Below are 12,663 nucleotides of genomic sequence, written 5' to 3'. Positions count from 1 at the left end.
GTGAGAGGGAAGAAGAAATTCGTGGAAACATCAGCTTAGAGAAATGAAGTGTTCGCTAAGTTCTGCGCTCCAGAGCACCGCCCTGCAGCTGGCAGAGCTGTTCAGAAACGGGCAGGCAGAGAGCTGGTTTATCTCACTAGGAATCAGGAAAGATCCCGAGATTTCCCGGCTTTCACTCCGTTAGAGTGAAATCTTCTTTATTTTATGATTGGATCTTTCCTGTTCTCTCTCAAATTCGCCACTCGGCTGTTGCCTTTCCCTGTGGCAGCCCCCGCCGGGTGCTGAGCTCAGCCGACTTCTGAATCTCATCGACACCGCTGCCACAGAGCGTGCCTTGACATAACACAAGGATTACTTGAGTCAAACCACTTTATAGATACGAGACGTTGTAGTTTGTCATCGCAGCTACTGCAACCTTGTAGAGACAGGCAGAAGGACTACCAGCCGAAATTGGGTGAGATAAATACAGTTTTAGATTATCTCATTGAATTTATAGGCGAGCTGCCCTCCATGGGAACGAGAGCAGGGTGTCAAGGGTTGGAGAATCATGAGGGCTGTACAAGCAAATATAAATATTTTGTTCTTTGCAGAGAATTCAATTCTGGATCGTGGCTATCTGTTATATAGACACTTACAAAACACCCATCTCTGCACCTTCGGGTCCATACACGTAAACACAACAGGTGCAGTTAATGTTAAGGCACAGTGACAAAAAGACTGGTATAAAGATATAAAAGGAGGAAGGGTCCAAACAGCACGCAGGGTAAGAGCAGCTCTAGGGAAATGAGCATTTCATCTGCTTCACTTGGGAGAGAGGAGTTCCCGATATAATTGCTAGCCAGGTGTGGTGATCTTGTCGCTGCTCCCACCAAAGGAGGAGGGCTACCTTTGAAGGAAGATGTGTGTGCCATATGAAAAGAAAGAAAAACTTAAAAGGCCTTTTTTAAAAACAAAGCCATATTCTCGTGGATCACTTACAGCCTTCAAACAAAGCCTTTTCCTGACTGACAGCCTGCAAGATAAGCTTAGAAACCTGAGGCTGGTAGTATTTCACATGCTTGTGTATCAAGTAAATGGGTGAAAGACAGGTAAAAAAAAGATCCGCTGAGCTGCACAGTTTGTTTTATCAATGTTCGTACATTGTGTTAAAACACACAAGCAAACAAAAAGCTGTGGAGCATTTCTGAACTGAAAGGCTCAGCTTTATCTTAAAGAGCATCTCTGAACTGTGAGCAGAATAGAGGAGAGAAAAAGAAAGAAAACTTCCAAAGAGCAAAGGGAGAGTTTTGTTAAAGGCACGAAGCAGAGGCCAGAGGCATACATAACCCGTGACTTCGGGGTGAAGCAAATGGTCGTGGCACCTTACAGACGTTGTGCTGTTGAATGGAGTGACACGGTCATCCTGCTAAACCATGAGCATGAATTTTGTTTGCCCTGGCCAAACAGATTCACAACTTGGATTAGCAAACTGTGTTAACAGCTGTGGAGGCAGTGATCCTCCTTAGTGAGGGTGGCAGCACAGTTTGCTCTGCAGCCACCCAGGGTTATTAGGCACCAGAAGCCTCCACGTGGCTTCTCTGCGAATCAAGACACAAAACTCTTACAGCCATGCAATTCTATGGGTGAGCCAACTCCAATTGTGTGTTTTATTTGGTTAGTCTGTAGGATTTGTGGAGTGGTTGTACTAGGAGCTGTAGTCATGGACTTCAGAGAGAAGGGCGACCCTGCCATGAAAGCCCCGCCAGAGCATCGCAACGTGGGGCAGGCAGGCGGAAGCACGGGAAAACAGCAAGGCAGGAGTTCGAAACCAGTATTTGCATTTCCTCAGCAGAGTACAGAACTCCCCATACGTAACGCAACAGATGTGCTTAAAATATAGAACAAAGCTCAGTTCATGAAACTTCACCCCACCCCTAGAGAGTATCTGGCCCTGCAGTGAGTGCGGATCCACCGAAAGTCCCCGGCTGCACAGCCATGGCCTCTGAGTGGCTCAGCAGCACGAGCTACTCCTAAGTCTTGTAGACATGGTTTTCCCCCTTTTTTTTTTTAATTTAACTTAATTTTATTTCACTATTTATTTTATTATTTTTCTGTGTGATGTCCCAGTAGATATTTAAGTTAAGTTATCTCTAATTGCAAAAAACTCCAGCGGCAAGCAGCAGTTTGTCCCTTCCTGTTATTTACAGCATCTCCCCTGACCTGCCCACGGCTCGGCTTTTCCTTTTATTCTGCGGTGCTGCGGCTCGTTTCAATGATCCTTCTGTTTTCAGATGTATAATTACTGGAGTCAGCTGGGTTCCCCACTTAAAGCGGAGGGAATATTTCTCAGATCAGGAGCGCTTTCTGAAATGGCAACTTTTTGCATACGGCCACGATACGCGTTTCAAATGCAATACATTTCCGTTCTTCCACTGCTGCTAAGGCTTTCATTTAGGAAGTACAGTTCTTCACCTGCTCTGCAAATATCCACTGAAATTTGCAAAGCTGAATGTCTCTCTCTCAGTAACCTTGCTGTGACCTGGTTATCTGTTAGAACCACAAAGAATTCAGTCTCTAATTAGTCCATCTGTTAACTATTGAAATTCATGGCTTAGTTTTATTGTCTGGGTCTGTAACATAATGCTGAATGGTCTCACCTGGCAGCTTATTTCTTATAAAGCAAATGTGCTTTTCCAAGAGCCATTTTGGTGCAGATAACTGTCTTTTCAACACTGGACAAATGACTCTGTCTAGCAGCCTGCAGTCCCCTTCATGCCCTCGCTGAAATAAATTGTACATCTCCAATAGCTCTGGGCTTAAGTCAATACAATTTAACATGTACATTTCTTTGTTATATTCTTTAGAGTTGCACTGTAAGAGCAGATGGGAAAGTTTGATAATGATAAATGAGTATACTGTTTTCACGCAGTCCTAAAAAACAATGAATGCTCTTTATTAAAGATTAGAGGGATTGTTACATATTTGCCAAAGAGAGATTAAAGCTCCAGCTCAGATCCTCAGAAAGTCTTGCTTTTAAATCCTTTTTGGACTGTTTGTTAATGAGGATTCAGAGGAATTAGGGGCCATAAATTTCTTTATTCTCACTTAAGTGAAGCCACAGAAGTGATTACTGGATGTATAACTAAGTGGTAAGGACTGGAGTTTATCAGCTGTGTTCACGCAGAGCAATTCATCTCCGTGCTTATTTACTGCAGTTGTGCATCTCGTGTGGGATGTGATGAGGCTGGGCAGGTCGGGCTCAGCAGCAAAGGATTTTAGAAGGATGTAGATGCAGAAATACACGCGGTAGGTCCCAGAGGGACTGTTTGCACACTTTGCATTAAGTGTGTGCCTGAATGTCTTTTTTGGCCCGGCCCCGTGCTGGCTGCAGTCGGGCACAGCCATTTGCAGCAGTCCCAGCAGTGTGCCATGTGCGCCCCGGGGCTGTCGGGCAGGACGGGTCTCACCGCTGTGTGCTTATGCTCCTGCAAACCTGCACCTAGTGCTTTTCTCCTTGCTCTGTGCTTGGGGTGGTAGCCCCGGTGCCTTCCCGAATGGAGCTGCCCATCTGGGAAGCCCCCACATAGGGCAGGGGCTTGGAGGCGCTGCCAACAGTTCAGCCAGCAACACCAGCACATGCTCCTAAACGCACAGCCCTAAACCCCACGCTGGGTAGCCTGCTGCTGGGCTGGGCTACTGCTGATTTCTGGTTTTGTTAGGGGGTTTTTGAGGGGGAAAATGACCCCCCCCAAAAAAGCCAACATGCAAACGCAATTATTTTAGATATCAAAGACTAAGAATCCCCTGCAGACACCTGCAAGTCCCCATCCCGGCATTGACACCAGAACCCTCCTCTCTCCGCTCTCTTTGGGGTTTGAAATGGGAGAGTCCAAACTATAGACAAGTTAAGACTCTGGCATGTTTGGCTTGGCCTCGCTATGGGAAAAGTGACTTTTCTAGGGGAGTGATGAAAAGGAAAAATGCTTAAAGTTCATTAACCTTTGGTACAGATAGCAGCGTCCTTTAGACTACACCAGAGCTATTCTTAGCCGTGACGTTGACACGGGTGGTTCTCGTTGTAAGGGAATACAGCAGTTCCCACTAGCGGTGAAAGGAGGAAAAGAGAACTTTTTTTTTTTTTTTGGATTAACCTACATGTGAACTGTAGACAGAAAGATTTTGAATTCATTCCTTGTCTTCCCATCTAGGCTATTTTGTCCTAATTTCCCCCAAGGCAAAATTTGTATCTATAGATTGTTTCTTTACCAGCTAATGAAGTGTTATACAACTTTGCTCTGAAAAACTCAGGAGCCCATTCTCTGTATTGGCAAATAAACTTCGCTGATTGTCATTATTTGCTATAGGATGCCTGCAGAAAATCCCATACAATTAAGCTGTTGTATTGCCACAGCACAAGAGCCACAATTAGTGGTGTGATTTACACTTCTTTAGCATTAATAATATGGAAAAATCAACATTAGTTTCTTGATGATGTTTAGGAAGAATTGGAACGAGGTGGACATGATTAGGAAAAGAGCCTTTAATGTTACGACTTGGTAATGCAATAGCCCTGAGCTAGACATCAGAATGATCGCCCTTGCACTAAACTCATTTGCTTCAGTAAGCACAGACCCTCTGCACGCAACAAGACAAGTTGGGAGGAAATTGGATAGATGGCAGGGATTTTGGTGGTATGAACATTTCAGTGTCTTTCATGTGCAGAGTACACAAACTGAATCCCTGCACTTTCAAATATTCCCCTAGAGGCAATCTGCATTATTCAGAGCTTAACCGTGGCTGCAGAACACTGTCTGACATGAAAGCAGAACGCTAGCTTTACATGAACTTTCATATTTACAACTGTAGTAAATCATATTTACTTTTTTCCTCCCCTCTTTTTTTTTTTTTTCTTTTGGAGAGAGGGAATAAAATGGGTAGGAGGGGAGAAGGAGGAGGAGAGGTGTCCGGCAGAATTGTAAGCAAAGCACCACTAATAAAGCCCGGTCTTATGAGACTGCCCATGAATGGGAATGATAATGAGCGGTGATGAGCTGCAGGTTTGTGTCTTTTAGTAAATTATCTAGCGGGCATTTACATTTCATCAATTGGGCTTTTGCATAATAGGCCAAAGTGCTACAACAAAAGGAGGCACCATAAAAATGAGTAATTTCGGTGGCCTTCTTGGTAATGGCTCTCACCAGGAGGATCTGGGCAGGTGGAGGGTCCTGCCTCGTGGCGAGCTGCTGGGGAAAGGCGCCCCAGGCGCAGGCACCAAACGCCTCCCAGCGCCTTCTGAAGCACGGCTTGTATCCTGTTTTCTCCATCTGAGCATGCTTCTAATTGTCAGATGTCAAAAGGCAACAACCATTTTCTTCGTGCTTATCTCCCGATAACATTGATTCTCAAACAAAGGATGTGGGCTTCCATTCTGAAAACAAAGGAAGCACGGCCTAGCTAAGATTGCTGGATATAACACACATACTTCTCCCTGCCAATAATAACAAAACATCATAAATAATGTAGAGGCTGGATGTGAAAATGGAGAAAGGGGAATGTGCTGGTACTGCTGTGCCTGAGCATGGCACCTGGGGGACTGCTTGCCTTCTTGTCCTCCTCCAGGCCTGGACTTCTTCCCTTGTTTTTTCTCTCAGATTTCCTTGACTGCCTGCCGGCTCCTCAGATGTTTTGACTTCAGTACTTTTTCTAATTCTTTTTCTCTTTTGGGTTGTGTCTTCCTGGTGGTTTTGTGATTTATTTTTTTCTTCTTCTCCCCACAATGCTCTTTCTGTGGAGCAAGTCCTCCACTGGTGAAAGTCAACACGGGTCTCTCTTTGGGTGCTTACAGCAAGGCCAGTTTCCACCGTCCGTGAATCAAGCCGGTTGCATTTCTAATTTGTGCCTGGCCATGATCAGATCCCGTGTTATCCCGTGTTCTCCTCAACTTTCACAACTAGCTCTTCTTCATTTTCCCATCAGGAAACCCTTGAGAAGCATTTCAATCCAAATCCTGGCCCACATCTTCCCCATCTTTCTGGGTCCCTGGCCTGATTCCTCCTTTTCTCTCCTTTTGCCTTTGCTCTGCTTCTTCCTTTTACTGTGGCTTCTCCATCATATCCAGTTGCCAAGTCCTACCCTGATGCAACTTTTCTTTCCTTATGTCTTGCAGTGTAACAGTTGGGGAACTGGTGGGAAATGTGATGCTTTACTCACAGCCCTCCTGCCAGCCAGGCAGCCATGTGACGCCAGTAATCTTAGTGAATCAGTCTTGTAGCCTTGGGCTAGTCACAAAGGATTTTGGATTAACCTTTTGCTTCTCTCATTTCTTCTTGTGCTGACCCTCAGAAATCGGAGCAGTCCCCTTGCCCCTCACTGTCCCCACCGTGGCATGTGGGTCCATGTGGATCCACAAGGTGTTTTTGGCACGGGACAGCCAAAGACTGGAGAGAGGGCATCGGCAGAGAGGATAAAGGCTTCTGTTGTTATCTCCCCGATGAGATTAATTTTCTTTTTTTCATCTTGGCAGGATCAAAATCCTGGAATTGTTGCCAGACTTCAGGAGCCGGGCTCCATCCCAAGCGGAGGCTCGGTGCCGGCACCAGCCACGGTGAATGGGTACACGATGAGGAACCATTTACTGAAGCAGCAAATTATGAAACGACAGCTGATGCAGGTATGATGCCGAGAGCCTCTGTGGGCTCCTGTGCTATCCACCTCACTGGGAGGGACAGGACTAACTGGAATGGGGAAACGAACAGTCAGCAAACACTAAGGAGTGACCCAGGAGCTGCTGGGTTGAGTCAGAGCAGGGCTGTCCTGCCTGAGAGGCCACGACCAAGTGCTGCTCAGCAGGTCCGAGTGCAGCTCTGCCCACTCATGTGCAAGGGAAGAATTCAGTCACCTCCATATCATTGCCGTCAGCTGTGGTCAGCCTCAGAGCTGGGAGGGAAGACGCTGAGAAGGGAGGCTTGAAGAGTGAGTCAGTCCCAGGAGAGAGATTCTCCATGCTTGCCTTTCTCCCTCGTTCCCCAGGGATATCCCAGAGCAGATGATAAACTCCAGTTTGTCCTGGACGTGGCAGTTCTCTCGAGGGACAGAAGTCCTTGTGTGAGGCTTGAAACGTGCTGTGTGAAGGAGCAGGGGTGGGGGAATCCCACAGGCAAACTGGGCGAGGCATCACCGAGCCTGCACCTCGTGCTGTCTGAGCAGGCTGCTGGGTTTGCGGCAAGCTGGCTCGATTCCTTGGATGGGAAACGGTGTGAGAAGGAGTTTAGTAAAACCCGTAACCAAATAGTATCCCGTTCGTTGATCAAATTCCCTTCCAAAACCAATTGTGCCTCTTTGTCATCTGTTAGCCTTAAGCTTATCTGTGCTGCTCTAGCACAGCAGGAATTCAGCCAGGCCTCAGCTTGCACCATGCGTGGAAGGTTCCCCAGGTCACAGCTGCTGTCTGCGGCAGGGATGCAAGTGCGGTGGCAGGTTCCAGGCTCAAATGGCTGCAGACATGAATCGGGTCACTTGGAGAAAGCCAGCAGGATCCGGGGTCCAGGGCTGCCCGTGGTTCGTTGCTGTGTTCTGCTGAGAAGCGGCAACTGGCACTGTAGGTGATGCACCTGAGCAGAGCCGGGCAGGGTGATGGCCACCAGCAGTCCCTTGCTTGTCAGCGTGTCCCTGTAATGCTGCCACAGATTCTGCTCACTCACAGACTCTCGGGCACCTTTTGTCCCGGGATCTGGACCTTCAGAGAACGTCCAAAGGGTCAGCACAAGAGGCGCTGGGGAGACGCCAGGATACCTGCAGCCTCTGGCTGCCCTGCACTTCACTTGTACTCTGCTGAACATGAGGGGCTGCGTGTTCATCCAGCTGCCCCTTGGGCTGCCTGCACAGCATCTGCTGAGGGTGGCGCTTCCCAGTGCGGGGCTCTTGTAAGGACACCTCAGCAGGAAAGGGCATGTGAGCAATTAAGATCCGCTCTGAAGTGAACCGTCTGGGCTGAATCTCATCGGGAGGAGTGTGTGTGTGTGTGCGTGCATGGGAGAGGTTGTTAGTGATGACAGTGGCTACAATTCAAGTGTCTGCTGCTCGTCTTGTTTGTCAGGACACTGCAACTTGACTATTATTCCCCTTGTCTTCCAGGAAAAGCAGAGACAAAACATGCTGGGAGTAACGTCTGAGCAGAGGAGTTTGTTTGCGGCTCAGCAGATGAATCAGTTTCAAGGTAAGGAGGGAAGTGGCGTGCTATTAAAAGCCTCGAGGAGCCAGGGCCTGGGGTCTGATTAAATACGGGGCGCTTAATGATTCTCTGCCCTGAAATAAAAGCATTTCCCATTTGATTACGTACCATGAGGTTCACCCATTTCCTTATTGCTCCGGTAACAGCGCTGTTACACAGCCCGCAGAGCAGGGCCCCGTGTAGAGAAAGATAAGCGTGGCGAGGTAGCCCGGTACGGATCTGCCGTGCTGGCAGGGTGAAGGTGCTCCCGGCTAACTTGTCTCTCTGTGTGCAGCCGTGCAGCAGCCCCTTCCCACCGAGTGCAGCCAGCCGATGCCGGCCCCTCCGCCCAACCACCGCATGCTGCCGTCTAACCCAGCCATGCTCCAGAGCACCTTGGGCGCCGCGGGCATCGCCCCAGCCACTGCCAGCCAGAGCAGCGGGACCATGGTGATGATGCCGCACAACCCCGGCAAGCAGCAGGGGGTTTTTCCGCCTAATTCTGACTTTAACATCCCCCTGCGGCCGAGCCAGAACTCGCTGGGCATGAACTCCGGGTGCCAAACTGTGCACAGCCACGCGGCCGTGCGGCCGGGAATGCCGATGGGCGGCTTTAGCTCCGGCTCCTTGGCGAATCACTCCGCCACTCAGCAGCACTTGAGACAGCCGAGCGTGCCAAGAATCCCCAACGTCTATCCCAACTCATCTGCCCAGATGTGGACGCCGACCGCTGTGCCAAGAATGCCAAATCAAAGCCAAATGGATACCAGCATGCAGCAGTTCTCCAGTAACACTCTTTTCTCCAAACAGAACGCGAGGCCCAACGCGTCGGGTCAGCAGTTCTCCCAGCAGGCCGTCGTGCCGCCAAATCAGATCGCTCCCGGAGTGCAGGTCAGACAGATGCAAAAACTAAGCATGGGACAGGCTGGCCAGGGCTTGAGCTCGATGAGTACTCAGAACTTGAGACACAATTTAACCAGGGGACCGTTGCCAGCTATGAATGTTATGAAATCAATGCCGCAGGGAGTGTCTGGTTTTAACCAGCTCAGTCCCGCCTCGGGGCTCGGCCCGCCGAGCTACCCGGCCCCCGGCCAGCCGCCCGACGCCTTCAGCAGGATGAGCGCGGCTTCCGAGCTGCCGCAGTACGACTTCGTGGCCCAGCACAGCGGCTCCATCCTGCCCGCGAACTGCAGCGACGCTGACTTCCTTGACTCCCTCATGAAGAGCAGCAGCAGCAGCAACGACGAAGAGTGGTTGAACAATCTGACGATGATAGATGACATTTTGGGACAGCACGCTCAAAGCTCTGGCCACGTTTAGCTCGGAGAGAAGCGGTTGTGTTGTAAATGCTGTGCGTGTGACTTTTAAAACCAACAGGTGGCCCGTGAAAACTGCCACCTCTTTCCGTAAAGAAAGACTAGATTCAGCCAATTCTTTGCCTGCATCAAAGTTTAATATTGGCAGTTTTTCAGATGACTGTATATATTTGAATATTTTGTAAATTATGTTTTCCTAAACCTTAAATGTAGAAGTATTTATACTTCTTTGCTGGACTGTTTGTAAATAAATCTATAGCATAACTTTTGGTTTTATTATAGGGATTTCATTATACCTTGTTATAAATATGCAAATAATATTGTTAGTTTCAGTAATACTGTGTATTACAGCATAAAATACTTATGTTTTTGACATAACTTAACACATGAACTAGGGGTGTCACTGCAGCCAGACTAGGCAGAAATCTATTCTCCCATATCAAGAGGAAAGGTTGAAAAGTCGTGTTAAAAAAAAAAAAAATCCATAAAAGGAACTGCTGGGTGGCTCACAGCTTAATCCTGCAGCCCGATGGTGGTGTGCAGGTCCCCCCTGGGCTCCCAGCGCAGTCAGGGACCTGCCGGCAGGGATCCGTTTGCGGGGGAGTTCTCGACCTGATACACTCCAGCACGCTGAGGCGACGCTGGCAGCGCGTCGCCCGGTGCCCTGCAGTGTGGCTGTGCTGTGACCCTGCGGTGTGTGTGTCCGTGCGTCGCAGCCAGCTGAGGAGCCCCGCGGTGTGACGCGAGTTCGGCTGAAGAAGAGGCGCTGGCCCGACATCGCGAAGGCTTCCTGGCCACTGCATCCTGCAGCCAAAAGGTGGTTCTGGTTTGCACACCCCTGCCATGTATATTTGTAGTGTACAGGTGATTTGTTCCTGGTTTTAAGGCTTTTCATAATTTCTGTTTTAATGTGAGACTTTTTTTCAGGGGAAAAGTCTATAAACATTAATAGTTAATTTTTGATGTTTTTCTGTCAGCTACTATTGTCCTATGTATATTTAAGAGTCTGTTTATAAAAGATTCACTGTACTGTAAACTTCTTAAAATGTTCATACTTTGTGTAATCATATTTTAATAGTCACATCATACTTCGCAATACATTTGTAATATAACGTCAGCTTCAAGCACAGAATGTTTTTTTCTTCATACCATAATAAACTGCCAGGGGAAAATTGCATATATTTTATGTGCTCGTTTCTTAGCTCCAACATTTTGTACCTGCAGATATTTGAATTAATTTGATTTGTCCAGGATGCTACAACGTCAATCTAATAACGTGTACAAATGTGTATGTGCTGTTAATAGACAAAATGAGCTAGACAAAGAATTGAAGTGGGCCTGAATTTTGTTTTGAGATGGGCTTTCCTAGGCCCGCTCTCCGTTTCCAGTACAGTTGTGGGTAAATACGAACAAATTATTCTCTTCTTTTTTACATAGCTCCATTTGTTTAGGTTTCAGTGCTTATTATTCAGAAACAATTGACTCTAGATTTTGGGGCTCTTGCTGTACTGCTCCTTCAGCAATGCCTCTGGTGGCATTTCACTGCTTGAACACAGGTCTCAGGGGAGAGCCCGTGCCTGCTCTGGGGCAGTGAGCTGGGTGCGAGGAAGAGCAGGATGAAAGAGGGCGTTTTTCACCTTAAATAAATGCACAAATAGTCTGTAGGTAGAACTGCCTTGTTTAAACACAAGCAGACACCACCCCAGCTTTCTAGGGCTGACGGAGATGTTGTGCTGCCCTTCATCCCTGAGACACCATGGGCATGACGAGCTTGAGGAAGTCTCCTGGGGAGGATTTTCCTCAAATTGGTCCATGCTGGAGGGAGGGGCTGGGTGTGGTCATCCCCACCCTGGTGTGAGCCCTTCCTCTCCGGAACTTTTTTCTGCAGAGCTGGATGGCAGAAAAGAGCTTCTGAAGTGAAAAATATGAGGAGGCAGTCAGTGTGTAAAGCAGGCGGATAGAGCTCTGCAGATAGCAGGCCTCTCCCAGCCACCACCACCCTGCGCCTCTTGAAGATCCTTGAGGCTTCGTGATGGTGAAGGCAGGAGCTTAATCCAAGTGAACTCCCAACAGGCTTGATCCCAAGAATGATACATATGAGCGTGAAACCAGGGCGAGGAAGAAAGAAGCCAGTTTTTCAAGCCGAAGGAACCGGCCTTGCCGAACAACCACCCGAACCAGGCGGTAAAACCCTGCGAGTCTCCAAAGGAGACAGAAATGCAGAGAGGCGATAAATGCCTCTTAATGTGTCTGTGGTGGGGACAAAGGTGAGTTTGTGTGGCTATGAAACTTGGCAGCCTTTCAGCAGCTTTTCTGCCCTGAGCTGGGCCCTGCCCAAGCCAGCGCCAGTGCTCTCCGGGGCAGCAGCTCCGACCGCAGGTCTGGGCACTGCCAGCGCCCGGCCCCCTCCGGGTTAGCTGCACAGCACTCACAGGTGGCAGGGCTGACTGCTGCCGCACACATTTCTGTAGGATATTATTAAATATTACAAGAATACCCCATTTTCATTCTTCATTTTGTCTTTGGCAATGAACCTTGCAGCTTCTCAGGTCTGCGGGGTTTGGGTTACCAGCACTGGGTGTTTTCACAAGACAGCTGTCTGCCACTGAATTTATGAAAAATTGTTTGTCTTGTACCCAAGTTGCGTACCCACTTGTTTTCACTCTTATTATTTTTTTTTGTTTAGTGCTTGAACTGGTAGAGCTCTTCACCTCTCCATCTCTCGTTCCTCATGTCTCAGTTGGGAGCGGTTACGGTGCCTTACCTCACAGGGGCATTGTGAGGAGTCACGGCTGTGTCATGCTTTGAAGACGGAAAATTATTATTATTTTCTTGGTGTCTCTGGTGGTACTTGTAGCTGCTGAATCTCCTGCTGCTGACCTCTTGGGGCTTTGGCACATAATCTCGATAGCAAGTGCCCTTCCTGGGTTGCAGACGAAGAGCTGGGCTGATTTTTCTCCCCCGGGCAGGCACACAGGGAGGGTTGGCTCCGACCAGGGCACAAAGTGCGGGGTGAAAGCACGTGGCTCATCGCAGCAGCTGCAGCATTAGAACTGCAGCTCTGGGCTGTATCGGGCTGTAACAAGCAATGCCTCTATCCCAGCAAATTGTCTGGTTTATTCTGCAAAAAAATACCTCTCTGTACTTTGCCCTCCCCTT

The 12,663-nt window shown here is 48.4% G+C and overlaps 1 protein-coding gene across 7 annotated transcripts in view; it reads left to right on the top strand.

The window, feature by feature from the left end:
* MAMLD1 (mastermind like domain containing 1) overlaps positions 1-10,681 on the top strand; it is a 254,357-nt gene extending 243,676 nt beyond the window's left edge. For all 7 annotated transcript variants that reach the window (XM_072042899.1, XM_072042898.1, XM_072042900.1 and 4 more), the window contains 3 exons: positions 6,503-6,649; positions 8,113-8,194; positions 8,484-10,681. In XM_072042899.1, the coding sequence (XP_071899000.1) occupies positions 6,503-6,649; positions 8,113-8,194; positions 8,484-9,508 (1,254 nt within the window). In that variant the 3' untranslated portion in view covers positions 9,509-10,681. The remainder of the gene's footprint in view (positions 1-6,502; positions 6,650-8,112; positions 8,195-8,483) is intronic.
* Positions 10,682-12,663: the final 1,982 nt, after the last annotated feature.

This window comes from Anas platyrhynchos, chromosome 10, assembly GCF_047663525.1.
Source record: "Anas platyrhynchos isolate ZD024472 breed Pekin duck chromosome 10, IASCAAS_PekinDuck_T2T, whole genome shotgun sequence".
NCBI lineage: Eukaryota > Metazoa > Chordata > Aves > Anseriformes > Anatidae > Anas > Anas platyrhynchos.
The sequence above is the reverse complement of the archived record's forward strand: the minus strand, read 5'-3'. Positions and strand labels throughout refer to the sequence as shown.